Source organism: Hippichthys cyanospilos, chromosome 12, assembly GCF_059441005.1.
Source record: "Hippichthys cyanospilos isolate Australia breed blue-spotted pipefish chromosome 12, RoL_Hcya_1.0, whole genome shotgun sequence".
In the NCBI taxonomy this organism is placed as follows: domain Eukaryota; kingdom Metazoa; phylum Chordata; class Actinopteri; order Syngnathiformes; family Syngnathidae; genus Hippichthys; species Hippichthys cyanospilos.
Genome location: NC_142380.1, coordinates 8285100 through 8304927, shown reverse-complemented (window position 1 = coordinate 8304927; position 19828 = coordinate 8285100). Strand labels below are relative to the sequence as shown.

The window sequence follows — 19828 nt, the reverse complement described above, 5'->3', positions numbered from 1 at the left end:
ATGAGAAAGAAGAGCCTAACCCTTCGTAGCAAATGTTTTCCAGGCTGCTAGGCTGTCTAAACTATTTTGCGGGATCATTAGGACGTTGTGAACAATTTCGTTTATTTGTTCCAAGCAGGTGGAGAAGTTGGAGGGCATCTCCGACCTTGGTGGGATGATGCAGCAGGCGGAGGGAGACGGGGGTTCAGCTCTACCTTCAGTGTCAACCGATGGACACCTGTCGTACCAGCAACAGGTAATGCTGTAGATTGGGACCATGGACTGAACCAGTGTATGAAAAATAAGGACCGAAAACATAGAACTAGAATTTGTACAACAGAACAAGATGGAACAAATTGGCTAACCGCTATTGACATGTGTGTTTTTTGTTTTTTAACATATTTGCAGTTTGGGGAGAACCGGCGAATGCTGCAGGCGCTGCGAACTCTGCTTGAGCAGTTTCGAGAAGAGCTGCGGGAGGAAGAGGCCCGGCGCTGCCAACTGCAGCAGGCCTACGCCAACGACAAAGCCACCTGGGAAGTCAAATGGGCCGAGATGAAGTGCCAGCTCGCTAAGGTATGCGCAGATGGCTGCTCGGCCAGACTCGACCTTAAAAGAACCGAATGCCATCAGGTGCAAGTAAACATTATGTCATTGGTGGTGTCAGCGTGTAATTACGGGGATATCCACTCAGATGAAAAGCATGTAAAAGGAATCATAATCCTCATTAATTGAATTGACAATTAAAATGAAAATAAACAAGTATCACATATCACCATCCACGTGTCTCCTTAAAAATTCCTGAAAAGGCATGCACCCACCACACTCCAGGTGTGTGAAGTCCTGCACGATCGTCTAATAATCCCTTGGTAGCTAAACGAGGCCGGCAAGTTGAGTCACAACCGCGTATGGTCGTGCAGGTGGAGGAGGATGCACGGGGAAGAACGCGAAACCAGGCTCAGGGAAGCGAAGGCGAAACGTCAACCCGGGATTCCGAGTGGGCCCTGAAACAGGAGCGCGAGGAGCACCGGCGCCTGCTGGCCGAGAGCCACAACACCTCGCTGGACCTCCGCTGGCGGCTGCAGCACGGCGAGAAGCGATGGAGCCGCGAGAGGGCCGAGCTGCTGGAGCACTTTGAGCGGCAGAGGCAGGAGTGGGATGGTGGTACCCGCGAGCTCCACCACAAGATGGAAAGAGTTAGGAGTCATTTAGCATTTGATTTGATTTTTGCTCACATTTTAGAACCATTAATGCATAACCAAACTTTTCACTTTTTGATGTTTATATTTGACATAAACACACAACCTACGTGCATATGTGTACATATACTGTATATATTCCCAGAGTTCCAAAATATTTGTTCCTCCGTCAGTTGCAGAGAGAGCTAAACTGCCGGCGAGGTGAGGGCACAGAAGACAGTGGCTCATGCACAGGTGCCCGCTCCCCGCGTTCCCCACGTTCTCCGCGTTCCTCTGCACCCATCCTGGTGCCACCCGTCCGGTCTCTCTCCGATTCGGATGCCGTGCTGGTGGAACAAGGAGGGGCTGCAGCTATGAGGCTGAGAAGCCCGACTGAGAGCCCCTTCCTGGATGCTCTTTCTCTGGATCCCCTTGGTAGCCTAGAGGTCCCCCCGCCTTGCAGGTTGGAGAATGAGAAGAGGTTTCCCTGCATGAAGGAGGTAAAGTCCGCAGCTTTGGAATTTGTCCTTCATGACCTCTCGTTGATCATTGAACTGATAGGTAGCCAGTGCAAGATCTGGATTAGGGATTGGGTTTATTCAACCCCCACTAATTTGAGGATTCTAAAGGGTCTTGAAAAGTGACGCGTGGATATTTATGGATATTTATGCCTTCTAGGCCCTCAATGTGATTTCTGAGAGAGAAGGAGCCCCAGAGTTGAACCCTGATGAAGAGATGGCCGGCGGTAGTTTGCTCAGGTGAGCTTGCGGCTGCAAATGCAACATTCATTAAACCACAACAGGATGCCTTAAAGTGAGTCTACCTCCAGGGTAATTTACAAGACCCTACAAGTGATTTTTGACATCCAGGAACCTTTGGATCGCCGCTAAATGTTTTAGTTCCAGTACTACCAGTGTCAAGAACTAAAAGTTATTTTAATTTTAAGTGGTAATCCATTGTAAGTGAAGACACCTCAATGACCCAAATAGAGTCGCAAGACTATCCTTATGGTTTTGGATTAATTACGTGCGTATCCCCACCAGAGCCAAGTCGGTATGCTCCATGAGCGACTTCCAGCGTCTGATGGACAGCTCTCCGTTTCTCCCTGACAAGACGCGACACGGCGAGCGAGACCAGGACGACGTAACCCCGCCTCTTTCACCAGATGACCTCAAGTACATCGAGGAGTTCAACAATAAAGGCTGGGACTTTTCCTCATCTTCTGTCGCCGGACCCGGGATCGCCCGCGACGCATGGACTGACAAAACCTCAGAGATGCGAGGAGTCGAACCGGTGGTGGATTCCTTCCAAACGCCCTCCTGGATCCTCACCACCAGCGCCAGCCTGACCACCACCAGCACACTTAACAGCCGGGCAAGTTTTGGAGAAGACGCGTATGGGGTCCACATTCTCCACAGCCCCACTAGAACCGGGCCAGAGGTAGAATCTGACCCTCTTTACACAAAGGGAACCAAGGCCAGGGGCGACGGAGAGGCGGCCAGCGGGCCAGATGAAGTATTCACCACTGGAAGGTGGCCTTGTGGCCTTCTGGAAGGCGGGGGATTAAGGACTTCTCCGAACCAGTCCCCCATTTGCCCCACAGCAGGCTACGCCTCCTCGCTGGAGCTCCAGCTCTCTCGGAACATGAGCGACGACATGAAGGAGGTGGCCATTTCGGTGAGGAACGCCATCCGCTCCCCACCCGGGCCCACGGTGCGGGACACGGCCTGCCAAACCAACGGGTTCACAACGCGAGGCACTCAGACCACGCAGACCATCAGCGTTGGTCTGCAGACGGACCTGCTGAGAAACTTGACTAGCAGCCCCCACCGCTGCCTCACCCCAAAAGGAGGTGGCACCCCCATTTCGTCCCCGTCGCGGAATACCAGAAAGGTCCAATACTCGCCGGTCATCCAGAATAAGTTTGAGCGGCCCTGCTGCTCGCCCAAGTACGGCTCACCTAAACTTCAGCGCAAGATGTCCGCATCCGGCAAGGCGGAGATACCAAACACCAGCCGCGCCGCCACCCCCACGACGCCGCAGAAGGGCAACAGCGAGTCAGCGTGGGCGCGCTCCACCACCACGCGGGACAGCCCGGTCCACACCACCATCAACGACGGCCTCTCCAGCCTTTTCAACATCATCGACCACACCCCCGTCGTCTACGACGCCATGCCGAAGTTCAACAAATCCCCCAGCCGCTCCCGTCCCACCACCGCCACAGAGGCCAACCCCGAGCCTAGAAGCGGCCGGGGACGCTCCCCCAGCCCCGTGCAGCTGATAGTGGAGACGCAGGGGGACCGCAACGCTGAAGTGGTAAGCATTCGGCAGGACCTGTCGGCGCCCCCGGGTCACACGCTGGCCGAGAACGCTGCCCGCATCCTCAGTAAAAAACTGCAGGATGAGAGGAGGATGCAGGCGGGAAGCAAGCTGGTGGACCCAGAGAGAGCACAGCCCGGATGCATGGAGGTAAATAGTTGGGATTTTTAATAATAAAAATCATTTCATTTGAGCCATTATCGGAGATATCGCTAACCTTCCGGATCAGCGACCGCGGCTATGAACTCCATCTTCTTTGAATTTAATTTGAATAGGAAGAAAGACTTCTGGGGTTCTCATGTTTTAGCACCGATATTTCTTGAGCCTTGCAGGATATTTCAGACTCAATTTTATCGGAACGTAAGAATATCTATTGACCGTATTAACGTTTCGGCTCAGCCAAGATATGAAAGGGATCATGATTGCAAATGACCATAACGATTCATCGTAATTCGGGATTAGCCGAAGATTATTTTGGTAAAGTTGCAGATAATCCTCTTAACAAAAAAATCAATCTTCACCGAGGGGAAAAAAATGGTGGGCTAATAATTACGCTTAAAACTTCGTCAAGAATTACTGACCTTGTGCAGTTTTAACAATTGTTTTTTTAAGGTGGCCAATCACTTATATGGAACAACAAACACTAAAACTTCACATTAGCATCGTCCATGTAGTACAGCGGTCCTAAACATTTTTTTCAATGAGAAACCCATTCTGATTTTTTTCTCAGCCAAGTACCCTCTAACCAGCGCAAAAAAAAACTTGAAACAGTACTACTGTATACCATATGATAAACTTTGTAGTGGTATCCATGATTTTTTTTATTCAGTGACTCCAGATCATACTGTAGCTTGTGTAGCACCACCTGTGTTATTTTATATCAACGTTCCATATAAAATTCAACAAAGGCCTACAATCATTTGCAAAAGATCATTGTAACACAGTTTAGCAATAAAAGCTTCATGTAACAATAAATTTGTTCTTAATTTGAAAAGAAACCTACTCTTCTTATCAGTGCTTTACAATGCATTAAATTACATTGGCGAATAATACCTAAAGAAACCATGTTAGCAATATCGCAAAGTCATACGACCTTAAAATTTGGTAGCAATTGATTAAAATCTGCATCAATTTGCTCTGCATTGGAGTAACCAATTATTTACAAAGATCTGGTTAAAATGTGGTAGCAACTGAAGAAAATGTTTGGCATAATATGTGCGCTTCAAAACGGACTGTCACTGAAGTCTCGACGGTCCGTCATCGAGTTATGCATCCAACGATATGTTTGATGATCGTGCTGTTTTTCACATTTTGCCCTTACCCAAAACAGCGGGTTGCCGTACCCCCGCCGGCATTTCCTGTTTGTTTATATTCCCCTGGGTTTCCTGGGCAACCTAATCTTTCCTGGTTTGTCTATCCTTCCCTCTTTGCTCCAGAAGCACACTGTCATACTAACAACTCCATGGGGGCTCTAAGTCTCCACTATGTAAGTTCCTCTCCTCAAGCCCTGTCAGTCATTTGAACGCATGCTTCACAGGGTCACGGGCACAATGATGGCAAAGATTCCTGTACCATTAGTCCCTCTTTAAAGGACCATGCCGCCATGCAATAGGGAAATGTCTAAGATTGAATGGCCGGACTTAAAAACGTTACATTACGTCTTTGGAATTGACTGAGTTCATTTCATAACAACATTTTTTTCACGTATGATCAATACGCTCAGGTAATGACTCATCAATCAAGGTTCAGTTTATCAATGTCACGTGAGCCATGATAGGTTCTAACCTGAGCCTTGAGCACAGGTGATGCAATTTTGTGAAGACAGCTAGTAGAAAAAATATGAATAATAACTATTTACTGTATTGCTAAAAATGGCAAAATAGCAACTGTCCCTTTAAGGGAACCTCCAGAATGATTGACGAAAACAGATTTTTTTTTTTTTCTTCCCATATCGCCTAACCCTTATTAATTTTCAGATCGTGTCAATGAATTGTTGGCTCTTTTACCCACGGGAACTCTTTAGCACCCTCTAGTGCTCAACACAACAGACAACCGGTCATCTACAATTTTCTCAATACATTTACCCAATACAAGGGGGAATAAAAATGCGATGTGGTCCTTTAAAGCTTCATGTGACTAAAACATTCCAAATGTATTTTGGGGTGTTTATTACACCTTTCATGACAGGTTTTGATGTGCTCCACCTGAAGTTTTTTTTTTTTTTTAATTGAACTTTGTTTTTAATTCCCATATTTACGCTCACACTTCCTCTTCTAGTGCGACCATGAGCAGTATTCAACATCTTGTTGTTATTTGTCATCATTTAACTAAACACTTCAAGTGGAAAAGTCCATCTTAAGACACATTGCTGGCCTTTGGTTCGAAAAGAATTTCAATGCCCAATATATGCTTTAAAAGTGTAATTGAGTAAAAGGCCCGAAAAGAGTTTTAAGGTGGATTTGTCCCCTATTTGCGAATCATGTTTATGGTGATAGTGACTTTTGTTGCATGATTTGTGGTGTTTGCGGGCGATGAGGACGCTCAACATCATTTCGTCAGTACCGATGAAACTGTCCTTTCAAATGGATGCAGAATGATGCAATTAAAGCTCACCAACCATTTTGGGGGAAATACGCTTTGAACTTGCACCAGTGACTACCTTTTTTTAAAATTTTTTTAAGCAGTAATTTTTGGCCCGACTGTATTAACTCATTCACTGCCACTGATGACTACTTACAGATGTCAAAAGCCATAAAGCTTTTTATTATTATTAATTTTAATCGGGTTAATCGTATTTTTAATCTCTATTTTTACTCTTTCTGTATGATGATTAGGTCTGTTTCTTATGCATCTGGCTTGTTGAAGCAAGGGTCAATCACACCCTGAAGTGAACACCGATTGGCTGTTATTGTTTTTGGCGGGTGGGAGGGAAAGTTCAGGAGCACGAGGAAGACGTGAAAATAGAAAAGAAGGTTTAAGTTGTCTGTCCGATGAATTGCAAATCGAGCTTTAAAAAGCACCCGGACGGCACCTTTGATAAAGGTAGAGTGATGCATTCTGTGTAAGCTCAAGTTTAGCCTATTTCATCAATGCAAAGCACCCAGCTGGGACTGCAGCCTCTGCTAACATCAACAGATGCTAATATCGAGCCATAGCGAAGTTCTTTGCTAGAATAACTGGAAAACACCCTTCAGTGGCTGAGTCAGCATTTTAGCATAAGTTGTTTTTTTTGTTTTTTTTTTTGCTTTCGTTTGTCATGAACAGGACCTCCCTCGCTCTCCCGTGGCTCCACCCTTGGACTCCTGCTTCCTGCGTCCGGCCCGCCCGGCCAACCGCCGCCCCCCCTCGCGTTGGGCCAACCTCTCGCCGCCCCCCTGCGCGGCATCCGGGAGGAGGTTCACCTTCCCACCATCGGGGCAGTGCGCTAGCGTCCTGGAAGGCGACGCGCCGGCGTGACGCTCGCCTTCTACCTCTGACAAAAGTCATTTCCTCTTTTATTCGCTCCCCAAAATGAGACTGAAGATTATTGGCCGCCTGAGAGACACCAGCGGACCCCTCAGGGGAGGGGGGGGGGGATAAGACAACTTCTTGAAAAGTACTGTAAAATCATCGCAAACAAAGTAGTACAAATCTTCACCAATACATTTTCATATAAGGTGCCTCCTCATGTTTCATTCTTCATCCATACTAAATGTGTCTATTATTTTTTTTTTATCACATTCCAGTTTAATTGATACAAAGAGGTACTACTGCCACACTGAAAAGAAAATAATAGTACAATAAAGCTTGAGAAAGAGAAAAAGAAATAATCTTGTGAAAACTAAGTATATTTAAGAAAATTGTTTTTAGAGAAGTCTTTTTTTAAAGTTAAAAGGAGGATGTGTAATTTTTTGCATGCGCCTGTGGAAGCTTTAGGGGCATTACGGCATACATATATATATATATATATATATATATATATATATATATATATATATATATATATATAAATACACATACATATGCAAACTATTTGCCAACATTTTTAGTGATTGTTCCTCTCACAAGGTAATTCTGAACACAAAATTCTATTGTAACAAGTAAAAGACATTAAATTGCTGCAACATTCGCTGCCTTAAAAAACACTCGCAAATGTTAACTGCTCAGTGGAATAAGGAGTTTTACTCTCGATAACTGCTTTATTTTTAAGAGGTGACGTTTTTCGGGAAATAAAACATGTTCACGTAAAATTCCAACTTTTCTCGCAGGCTAAAATGTCTTTTTTTTTCTTTTGAGTGTGGCCCAAATAGTCCTTACTGGGGAACAAAAAACAATTCAACTTAATTTCCATCTCAGATGCCTGTTGGCATTTTGAGTTTCTCACTGGTCCATATGTTGTGCACTTTTCAATTTCTCACTCGAATGTTACACGGCGTCAATTCCAAAATTGTGCACAAAACTTGATGTCATCATTTGTGTATTTTTTTTTTAAATGATGACACGGGTGAAGAAAATGACAAATTATGCATCCGCGCGAGGCCGTGATCCGTCCAATATTTGCATGACACTAGCACTTTAGTGCACGTACAGGATGAGAGCTCGTCACTGTTATATTGAACTGTTTGTTTTTCTTTTTTCTTTTAATAGTGGACGACTGCACTTGTCGGCGTGTCTTTGTACACTTGTTATATGTCTCAACAGAATGTGTTGGACTCAAAAAGAAACAAAAGAATGTTTTAGATGAGAATCTATGAGAAAAATCTACAGTCTCTTAAAAATAGTCGGTTGATGTCATTAAACATGAATGTGTATTTACAAGATCACTGCCTCTGATTATTTCTCTTTACAAATGCTTTTGTGTGTATGTGTTAGTGTGTTTTGTTTCTCTTTATCACGCAACATCAGGGATTTATTTTATTAAGTACACATGCACACAAATAGTGTATGTGGCATATAGTACAAGATTAAAGTAGATTACAAATTAGAATAGGAATTAAACGGGTTGGGATTGTGATAGGGTTGCTATTAACGGTCTAAATTACATGAAGTTAAAGGTGAGGGTTAGGAAAAAAAAATGTATCGCTAAGAAAAAAAGTCTTTGCCAAAACAGTGATAAAAAAGCCTAATTTTTACAACAGAGTAATCTTATTTAAACCAGTAGTTCTCAATCCTTCCACAAAGATATAACTCCTGTAACAAATATTTTGTCAACCAAGTACTTAACCAAGGCAAATCATTTTTTAGTGATCAAAATAGGCATAATACAGAAGTACTGTGCCCTGTGTCTAATTTAGTGAGATGTGGAACTGTATAATGTTATATCTAGGCGCATTATATTGAGCAACTTCAGAAAATTGATTGTGTAGTATCACCTGTTTTATTTCGGGTTTATCGGCCAGAGAATTGCGTCACTTCCTTTCATTTTAATACTGTAATTGCAAAGGAGTCGCAATTGAGCAATAATGTTGCTTCATGGCCCATATAATTTGCTCTTGATTTTAAAGGGAAATATACTGGTCCTGTCGTGTGGTTAACCAGCATTAAATTAGGTTTGCTAATAATAGCAGAAACCCTTTTAAAATTTTCCCCAAATCCATGAAGTACCTTATGTACCCACCAGGGGTACTCATAGGCATATTTAAAAATGGCTGAGACATCCTCCCCCACAAAAAAATTGTTCTAGAATTGTTTTCTCTCTTGGAAATTATATATTTTCTCTGGAAATACCCTCTCACCTCAATAAATACATGAATAAAATCGGACTGACTACATTGCCCCAGGAAAAAGGCCCCGCCCCTCTTATTTCTATGGTTAATTTAGGTTTTGAAAAAAACAGCAGTCTTGGAAACAAAAAGATACATTTCAGGGTGTACTATCTTCTCTTTAAAAGCAAGGCGCGGTGCCCAAGTTCCCCAAGTTAGAAACATAAATGATTAAGCGTCCGCAGAGGGAGAAAGACGAGGCCCTGCTCTTCATCACATCCACAGTGAGGAGCCCACCCCTTCTGTTCAATAATTCACCACAGTGGGCCGACCCCCCACTGGCACACGCACGTTATGAAGGATTCCACCTTCGCGTGAAGGTCACACTGAACCAAGCGCATTTTTTCTCCCTTCTTCTGATTTTTAAACGTATGGTATTCTTCTTTCAATGCCAACTATTAGTGAATTAAACACACAGGAGACGAGCACTCCTCTTCACACATATTTATTGTAAAAAATACATATAAAAACAATTTCTGAGACATACAAAAGATTGGAGCTTAAGAAACAGTATATCCAACACACAAAGACCAGTCGTTTTTCCCCCCTCTTTTTTTAAACTGCAATACATATTTACAATTCAATAAATAAAATGACACCTCTGCCGTTGTGTTTTTCTTTTTTTTTTTTTTTAAAGATTGTCCATATATGCTTGTGATGAAAGCTCTGCTGTCTGATGAGGGTTGGGAATTAGGTCTGGGGGTCTATTTATGCAAAATCTCATCCTTGGTTGAGATCTTCCTCTCTCACACGCACACGCAAACACACACACGCGCACACACGCACAGAGCGAGCTTTTATAATTAGCATTGGTAAAAATTTGAGGTATTGCACCACACGGCTTAAGAGGGAATTCAATAGGTGGACTTGGGAGAGTCTCTGCTCACTTTCTGGAAAACACAGGCACGCGCCTCAAATGGTACACGTCATAAATTATCACCACAACAAATGTAACGTTGAATGAGCCTCTACGCACACACACGCACAAATTTGGCATCATTATTCTTTGTAACATGCACAGGGCTGTCCCCTAGTGGCAGGACGAGTTGTAGCACCTCAGCGGGGACCCCAGTATGAAAAACTTGTTGGACCAGTTTAGTCCTGATCTTAGAAAGCCACATGTGCCAGTATGCACTTTGTCCTCACTAGTAAGACAATCCCACACGGTAGCAGAATTTCTAGATTCAAGAAATCCGTTAAGATCCAGGTTTTTCTAAATAGGTTTTTTGATATCTTCTTGCAAAACCGTGACCGAGTTGGCAACTGCGAGCTACTAAGTACAGCTAGTGGCATAAAATTCTACTAGTTAACTCAGTCACTGCCATTGACGGCTTTATACGTCTGTGATCCTTCTGAACTGGGCAGGCAGTGACTTCATCTTTATGCAGTAGTGGAACTAAGTTGTAAGACTGCATCCTTTCACTAGTATGTTGAGAGTGCCTTATGAGGACAAAAAGTGTACTAGTACATGGATTTCAATTGGATATCCGGGATATTAGGGAGCTGATGCTGTTTGAGCATTTATTCATAATACAATCTAGTAAGCTAAACGTGGGAGTAGTATAGTGGAGTATACTACAAACACTGGATGTAGAGAAAATAATGGGGAAAATATAGCCTCAAACAGGATTATGGAAAGCCAATTGAGCATTTATTTGTATATTCATATTGCGTACTTGTGGGACAAGTAGGTGAAGAAAAAAAACGTTATTAGTTACTTGTAAGAAAACATTTATTTGGTGCATACTAGTAGGCCAAATGTGGCACTAGTAGAAGCGTACAAGTAACTGTAAGTTGGATAAAACTGAATAAATACTCAAACGGCTTTTCAAAACTGAGAAATATAGAAGGGGGAGGATTAACTTCCTGAAGTCATCGTTCAAGAAATTTTAAACCATCAGCGCTTTCTGGAAAGCGTTCCCCGAACAAACCCTGACCAGGTAAAGGCAGCGCACACACAAGAAGGCTTGAAAACAAAGTCATACATTGAGCTATACTCACAGTTGTTATGATGATATACTTAAAAATACTTGCCATTATAAAAAAGTTGGGGCCGTCCCTTTAAGGCCAATACGTCCATAGCCGAAAAAAAGCCGACTCCAGAATACGTTATCAGGGAGGAAGTTAAAAAAAAAAAAAATTGTACCATTGCCACGTGTTAACAGGATGTAACAAAACCAAAGTATTCAGGGTAATTCACATTTAACACTCTCTCACTCGGCACCATTTGCGGTCCATCCTCCTTGAAACACTCAAAAGCAAATGATTCAAAAAAGCAATAAAGAAACGGGGAAAAAAATCCTCGAAGGACAAAAAAGTGCTCAAATGGGTGCAAACACCAGCGCTAAACCGAGCACCAACCAGCCGCCCCGCCCCCTGAAAAGTTAACACTTAACACCGGGTAACAACAAAACCCGACTCCGCCCACCTTGCCAATGGGGCAACTGAAAAATACACAAGAGGGGAGCGTTTCTCCACGTCACAGGGAGCCATTACATCGTCAGACGCCAACCTGGCAAGCGAGGGGTTAAATCCAAAAGCAGCCATCGTGTTTTGTTTTTTTTTTTTCCTTTTTCTTTATAGTTTAAAGTTTGTTGCGAAATGGTCCGGACCAACAGGAGGAAACAGGAGGTCGTCCACGCCGCCAGGAGCTTCTTTATTGGTTGGCGGACATTTTTCATAAGGAGAGAGTTGGCATGTGGTCTCCTGTGAGGACCAAAGAAATCGATAAGCTGCTGAATACTACGGAAATAATCAGAGGAATAAAAACAAACAAAATAATTCATGTTTGATATATGCCTTGATGGCATGTGGCCTAGTGAGTGACACCAGGAGCCCTGACACCAGTTCAGTTTAGCATAAATTTTGCAACTAAACGGCACACTCAGAAGTCGCCCTACCGCTTCATAGCATCAGACAAAAATAACAAAATCACATGGCCGACCTGAGTCATGGCGGGGGAAGTCATGTGACCTGGGAGTCAGTCTGAGGGATGCTCAGGGCAGCAGGGCTTTACCTTGGCCCACGCGTCGATGCAGCTGCGGCCACACAGAGGCTTTCTTAGTATTGCACAGTCATCTCAGTATAACATATGCAGACATACAGATCAATGTTTTTCCACTTCATTCTTCAATTTGGTGGTTCTCAACCTTTTTCAATGATCTAGTCCGTGCGAATTATATTTTCATTCAAGAACTCGCTAACCGGGTTAGTACGTGAGTTGCCTCGGGTTCCAATTAATTTGTTCTTAATTTGAAAATGAAAATGCACTGTTCCTGTCACCAACGTCCTGCATCTATGCAGTTGGATGTGGGAATAAAATTTACCTTGCATTAAAAACATTAGATTTGCTGATAGCTGCAGAGACACTCTAAATCTCAACATACCCTATGAAGTGTCTTCACATACTCTCGGGTGTATTTGTATCTTCGTTTGAGGAATGCTGCTTTCACAGTATTGACTTTTTTAGCAAGTGAAAAGAAAAGGGTATAAGTGTGTTTCTGAATGAGCGTCTGAGTGAGTGACTGTGTGAGTGGTCAGGTACTAGAATGACAAATTTAAAATGATTGAGTGAAAACCTGCTGCCGAAACCCACACACTGCGTGACAGTTCACTTGTCTTTTGTTGCACTGAAAAGATCATTTATGAGTGGTTCATTATTACTGCCCTTGTTGCTCTATTTCAGTTTTTTTTTCTTACCTTATTATTTGCTCAGTTATGGAATATAGCCTGCTCGGTGAAGTGAACAGAATAAGAATTTCATTGTGTGATATTTCTATGCATTGATAATAAAACTCTTGAATCTTGAATAAAATAGATGCAATTTTTGACTGACAATGACCGAATGGGTGAAGGCCACATTGAGAGTTAGTGAGACCGACTGCGTGACAGTAAGTGACAGTGTCTGACAAGGAAAAAGAAAAAGCAAGAGAATAGAGTCAGTTAGTGAGAAATTCAATGAAACTGAAAGTAAGCGAGACTGACTTAAGATAGCGATCGAAAGCGCCATGGCCAGTTTCCAAATGACAGCGATCTTTTGGGTGTATCTGTATTTCGGTGTGAGGAGCCAAGAAGGGGGCCACACCTCTTAACATATGTGATGTCAATGTAGGAACTTGAGATTTGTGTGACAAACTCACATCTGTGCGCACGCACAGACACGCACGCACGCACGTACACACACATTGATTTCAGGCTCATGTGACGTAACCACGCATGATGTGCACATGTGCATTGCCTAACCACATGAACATTTCCTGTGCACCAATAATGGGGAAGCTAAAACTTCACAGTCCAGATAGAAACTAAGTTACAACTTTCACAATTTGTGGAAAAGAGTTTGCAAACTTCAAGTCAAAATATAGGCCACAAAAGTAGTAAAACAATGAAATGTCAGATGTAATTGCCTTTAATATGTATTTGTACTTTTTGTGGGTAATGTTTTTTAATGGGTGGCTCGGTGGTTAGCACGTCCACCTCACAGTTCAGGGACCCGAGTTCAAATCCACCTCGCTCCGGCCTTTCTGCGTGGAGTTTTCATGTTCTCCCTGAGCCCGTGTGGGTTCTCTCTGGACACTCCGGCTTCCTCACACATTTAAAGACATGCATGGCAGGTGTACTGGTTTCTCTATTTTTAAGCCCTAAACAGGCAAGCTTGTCAATAAATCTTTTTGCGAGCTTGAAAATAAACAATTTATTGTTTCAGTCTTATTGTTACTCTAAATTAAAATGCAATCTTACTTTTACAAAAATGCATTGCTGACTAAATGTTGTGGGAATTTTTTTGTCTTCTATTTTTAATTTAAAAATCACAAGAATTCACAGAATTTGCAGTCATTTCAATGTGTAACCAAGTAATACTAAAAACACTTCATTGAATTAAATTAAAATATACTTTTTGGACGGACACCGTTTACTTATTAAATTGTAGCTACTGAAGTGTCCAGTGGGTGTTTTATTTTGCAGCAGGGTGACATTGACTTCCTTTATTGGAGCAGCCTGTATCGAATTACGGCGACTGTCTCATCCAAGGCGCCTGTAGTGTGCGTGTGGGACATGGATTATTGTTGTGGGTCAAATGCAGGTTGTTACCTCTTGTGGTAGACGCAGAGGCACGCCAGCCTGGCAATGGTCTCACCCTGCACCAGATCCTCCAGACAGATGGAGCACTCACCGCTGTCTTTGCTCAGCACATCCGCTGCGGAGACGCACACACATTTTGTCGCCGGCGATTCTGATTGGCGGGAGTGTTTAAAGAGCATGTGCAGACTTACTGTTGTAGGGGAGCGGTGGTGACGTGAGGCAGTTCAACAGGTGATCCTCGATGCGACCGCCCGGGAACGGCTTGGAGCAGAAAGGACAGCGGATATCTGCACACACACCATAGACGGTGCTTTTGTGAATACAAGTAGTTGCCAATTGCTAAAAAAAAAAAAAAAAAAACCTGACTGCATTCAAATAATATCAGAATAACGTCAGTTCTGGTGGCTACAACAGAAAATGGAGGTCATGTTACCTCTGCGTATAAACTAGAAAATAAAGTGAGTATGGCCCGGCCGATATGGATTATTTGTTTTTAGGCTGATGATGAATTTTGGCTGTAAAATAAAATACAGATTGCCCTCAGTGGTCGGTGTGACATTTTTTTTCTTTGTATACAAATTAGGGTTGCAAATAACAACTATAAATGGTTAAAAACACATTATTTCAAAATGACAGTACATTTAAAATAAACTATGATTCAATGACTGGTTGTGATAGGTCAGAAAAAATTGGGAGGGGGGGGGGGGTGTTTCCCCCCCAACCCCCTACCACAAAATGTTTCATTTTGATTACATTTAAAGATGAGTGTTTATAATGGAGGATGAAAGAAACGAGAATATTTACAGTTGAGAGGCTGATATTCTGAGGATTTTAACATTTTTTAATTAAATGAGTTGAGACAATCAATGATCAGAAATGGATATTAAATTAATTAAATTATTGATTATTGCAGACATAATCACTGCAGCTCTTGTACATAATTGTAAAGTGTCTGAGTATCATGAAAAGTGCTGCACGAATATAATATCTTAACATCACACTGTTATGCTGAGTGTTGTGTAACATTTGCGAAATCTGCGATCATAAGAGTTTTACGACGTAATCGAGGCAATACGTTGCCTATGTGTATGAAAATGCTGGAAAGTTGAGACAAAGGTGAGAGGTTTAACACCCAACATTGGCTTCTCCCACACTGTTGCATCGAAAGCAATTGCTGCTGCCCTGACAACCATTTTATACATCATTCACTCCAGACGCTGGCATGACTTAATCATCTCATTACAGGATGCAGTGTTTTTATGTAAAAGCCTGCACAGTTGTGTATAATACCCTATTTTTGCTGGGTTCTATGCAAAATGCAATCATGTGTAACTGTATTATTTACTCTCATGGTACACCAGTACTATGAAGTATTTTGCAGATTGTTGCTGTTCAAAAAGATAGCCAGTGTTTGCTTCAAGCTGTTAGTTTGGCAAATTTAGATCTAGTATTTAGAGTGAAAAGAACAACAGCTAATACAATATTTACAATGCCACTGCCATTAACAATGATTTTGCATAGTTATCGTATCCAGGTACTTTATGCATGTACAACAATGTCAAAGTCACAAATTCTGGTAGCGTGTTAATTTCAGTCTACTATCGCTCCAACGCGGTCTATTTTCCTGCATCTTGCGAGAAGTTGCTTCTGTCCACCCTGATGCGTCAAAAGCAATGGTTGCCAACAGACAACTATTCTGGAAGCTCCATCAGACCCTGATGTCAATTGACTGTGCTATATAGAGATATTTTGTGAAAGCGCAAACTGCCACAGAAATATCCCATGCATTTGTGAGTTCTGTGTAGAAGGCACAAACAGAAAAAGGCGTATCGCCCTTACAAATCTGCAGTTGATTTTTGCTAAAACATAGGGTTAGGGAGGAATGTAAAGGAGGCGAGCTGTTGCCTGTGAGCAGGGGAATGCCAGAAAGGCGGGACAGGGGTGTGAAGTTTAACACCAGACACGCAATTTCTCCGCCCTGCTGTCGTTGTCAGGCAGCTATTTTATATGTACCTCCAGACACTAATGTCTTCTGATCATCAATTTGTAGGATGTGGTATTGCAGTGTTGAAGTGCATCATCTTTTTCCATGGCTTACAAGGTAAAAACATAAATGCAAGGAGTCATGGTAACACGATTCAGGAATAAGTTGCTTAATGTTTCAGTTATTTAGCTCTTAATTTGAAAAGAAAACTAAACTTTTGCTGTCACAACATTAAAAACATTAACAAAATTAGCCAAGCACTTAAAAGAGTAGCACATGGGCTGCTTTATGGAAAGCTCCCATTCGAAAAATTACACGAGCGTTACAGTAAATGCAGCAATGCACACTCCTCCTCTGGCCGTCCGTAGCTATAACAGACATGGCAGCACTCCGGAGGAGTGTTGGCTGTTAAGACCATTTTTAAATGAGAATAACAAACTCATTTTAAATTAAAATCTGTATAAATCTTACATATTGTCACTTTAATGGATGTGCTGCGGAATAAAAAAGTAATTTGACTGAACATCACTGTCACACCTAATTTAATAACCACTAGATGTCTCCCGAATGCAGTGTCTTTGAAGCCTCAAGCGTCAACGCTGAACTAGCATTTGTGAAAAGGTTCGGAGCTCCAACAAAGTACCACTCAGCTATCACTACTTACGCCAATCATTAGGCAAGATCCCGCCTTTTAAAGCCATACACGGTCGCAGTCATACTCATTACAGTAAACATGAGAATGGTGAACCAAGTGGAGAAATACAACACCTGCATCCTGATTCTAAAATTGAGAGCTGGAAATGGAGACAATTTATCCTAGCTTTGTGATGATTGATCATTTGTCATAGTCCATGCAAAGTTCCACAGTTATGAGCACGACCATCCATGAACGACGCAGATGGTTCAAAGCATTCCCTCCCAGCCTAGATTCCCCCTCGCCAGCATTTCCTGACCCCATTTCCCCTCCACATTGGCTGGAGGGCCTGCCCGGGAAAAGCCTGAACACGCACGATGGCGTTTTATCCCGTCGAGTGCCTCCACATGGCTCTGCTGAAAGTGAAACGCTGCCTTCAATGAGGAAACGCGTCAAGCATTTTCTCTTTCAACTGGCAGGCCTCCGCCATGACAACTGTCATAGCGGCCTTGCGACGTGACAGGAGGGTGGTCTGGCATGTCATTCCATCAAGCCTTACGCCAGCAGCTCAGTTTACACAATACAGCCTCAGATGATTCTCCTCATCATAAAAGCACGAGAAAAGAGATTATCTGCACAAGAATTCCAGTTCGTCAAATCCCTTTCAGTTTTATACGTTCTTGAACATTACGGACAACAGTCTTATATGACTGCTTGACTGAATAAACTTGATTGAAACTGCTTGTCTTTATGAATGTAATCATTTTCTAATTTACACATGCTAGATCACAATGACTCCATTTATTGGCTTTACTAAATCTGTTAATTTGTAAACAAATGTACACTGGGTGTTAAACCAGCTGTGACCTCAGGGATTTACTGATATTTTTATAAGTTAAACGTTACATACTCTTCATTTTTCTTTTACACAACTTGTTCCGGGTAAATTCTGACCCATGCCAGAAATATCCTCCTCATAATTGCTTTTGAAATTATAAACGGCATATCCAGCTGGGACCCAACCTTATTCATTTATGTCCACGATTGTGTCCATGTTGACTCAGCAAGACAGCAATTTTAATTGCATTCCATCAAAACACCAGACAATATTTGGAAGAAAGTGTGTTACCGTAATTTAACGGTACTTTTACAACAACCAAGTTGTAGGTATTTTACTTTAAAAACAGCATTTTTATTTATTTTTTTACAGTGTAGGGAAGCTTGAAGGAGTCAAAACATTCAGACCAAAACCAAAGTCCATGGGTCTCAGGAGGATATCTCTTCAAAATCTATTCATAGCCCATCCTATGAGGGTGGAAGACAAATTCTTAGGAGTCTTAACAGAAAGGTGTATTTTTGAAGAAGCAAATCTCACACCAGTGTCAAGGCCATCTGTATGCCTTCTGTTCATTATGATTCATATGCGTGATAATTAATGAGGTGTTTTAATCTTTAATAGCTTCCACAGTTTCCCTTATGGCCCTTCAATGACCATCGGGTTCTGGGAAAATCAGGAATGTGGTGGAATCCCAGAGAGTTCTTAATACCATTTCAAGAGGCTTCTGGGGAGCAGAACTCCTTTTTGATAAAAATAAAAACAGATTTGTGGCTTGTACAGTTTAAGGACTCCCATGATTTAGTATTGATGAATCTAAAATACATCTCAGTTGACAGATTATTAGTTAAATGGGCGTCGACTAGTAGTTAGGTAATGAAAGTGAAATGACAGTAATGTCAGTGATTGCATTTTGATCATATTTAGATTTGTTTATGGTAAAAATGACATGGCAATGTTGAATGGTCACGTATCGACTTACTGCCATGGCGGTTGTTGACGCGGTACAGGCCGATCCAAGCCTCAGACACCGGCCGCTGGTGGGTGCCCCGGACCCGGGCCGACCTGGCACTGACGCTGCGGCCCCCGGCGTGTCGATTTCCGGGCAGCCGCTCGGAGAAAGTGCGGTGGGGAGTGCGGCCTGTTTCGTCCCCGGGTTGATGCTCGGCGTTGGCGGGAGCCTCCGGGCTTGCGTTGGCGTCCTCCTCCGTCTTGCCCTCGCTGCGGTTATCGTCGGCCGGGGACGCCTGGCTCATACTAGCCGGGATGCCGTGGTGGTCGGCCGGGCTGCCGTCGGCGCTCGCGCCGTGCTGGCCCAGGTCAGAGTCGCTGCCCTCTTCGGAGCGGCTCCGGTTGACTTCGGTGTCCTCGAAGCTGCCCGAGAAGTCCACCATGAGGCTGGTGGGCCTGGCACAGCGGGGCCGCCGGTATGAATCCCGCTTGGCGGTGCCATCCTTCCCGAGAGTAGACGGCACCGGGTCTTCCTGGAGGCGACTCGCTCTCGTGCCCATCGCTAGCAAGCGGGCGGGCTAATGAAGCTTGGCTAACCGAGCTATTGAACGCTTTTTTTTCCCCGACACGCCAACAAACAACGACCTCGACTCGACCCTTTCAGCCGCGGCGTATTCGTCTGGAAACGACACCCGCCAGCAGCTGCCTGGCAACAGACGCGTGAGAGCGACTCGAGCTGGGCGCGCGGTTCTTCTCCTGGCCTTAGTATGTCCTTCCAGTCCACATTTTCCTTTCTTTTATGACGTACTGGTTCTCGGTGCTGCAGCGGAAATAGAGCGCTCTCGTTTCCTGCTTTGAAATGCGTACAAACAGTTACGGTAAACGCCGCGGTATTTGGCGACGAGTTAACCATTCTAACCAAGAAACACCCATTACCTCAACCTTTATTTATATAAAATTATTTTTACCCATTACTTTTAAATGTTTGTTAAACTATCGAGGGCACTTGAGGTCATTTTCAAAAAGAGGTGCGCGTGAAGAAGAAGGGTTACGGTAAAATAAAAAGTAAAGAAAGAACTGGGCACTATGTCAACCAATCAGCATGCGGCTACGGTAACGAGCATG

General features: G+C 43.2%; 2 protein-coding genes across 5 annotated transcripts in view; one reads left to right on the top strand and one right to left on the bottom strand.

Annotated features, from left to right (window-relative positions):
* mtcl1 (microtubule crosslinking factor 1) overlaps positions 1 to 8275 on the top strand; it is a 33225-nt gene extending 24950 nt beyond the window's left edge. For 3 of the 4 annotated variants that reach the window (XM_088428665.1, XM_088428664.1, XM_088428666.1), the window contains 7 exons: positions 119 to 235; positions 388 to 555; positions 900 to 1175; positions 1352 to 1657; positions 1836 to 1915; positions 2201 to 3626; positions 6741 to 8275. In XM_088428665.1, coding sequence (XP_088284791.1) covers positions 119 to 235; positions 388 to 555; positions 900 to 1175; positions 1352 to 1657; positions 1836 to 1915; positions 2201 to 3626; positions 6741 to 6932 — 2565 coding nt within the window. In that variant the 3' untranslated portion in view covers positions 6933 to 8275. Of the gene's footprint in view, positions 1 to 118; positions 236 to 387; positions 556 to 899; positions 1176 to 1351; positions 1658 to 1835; positions 1916 to 2200; positions 3627 to 4912; positions 4963 to 6740 lie in introns of all 4 variants that reach the window. The other variant, XM_088428667.1, reaches the window with a different exon arrangement.
* Positions 8276 to 9646: 1371 nt separating this feature from the next.
* Positions 9647 to 19508, bottom strand: LOC148414719 (uncharacterized). Its single transcript, XM_088430370.1, has 5 exons — positions 18735 to 19508; positions 14491 to 14586; positions 14309 to 14414; positions 12162 to 12255; positions 9647 to 11923 (listed from the first exon to the last, which is right to left on the bottom strand). The coding sequence occupies exons 1-4, from the start codon at positions 19261 to 19263 to the stop codon at positions 12198 to 12200; spliced, it is 789 nt and encodes a 262-aa protein (XP_088286496.1). The 5' UTR covers positions 19264 to 19508; the 3' UTR covers positions 9647 to 11923; positions 12162 to 12197.
* Between the last annotated feature and the right edge of the window lie 320 nt (positions 19509 to 19828).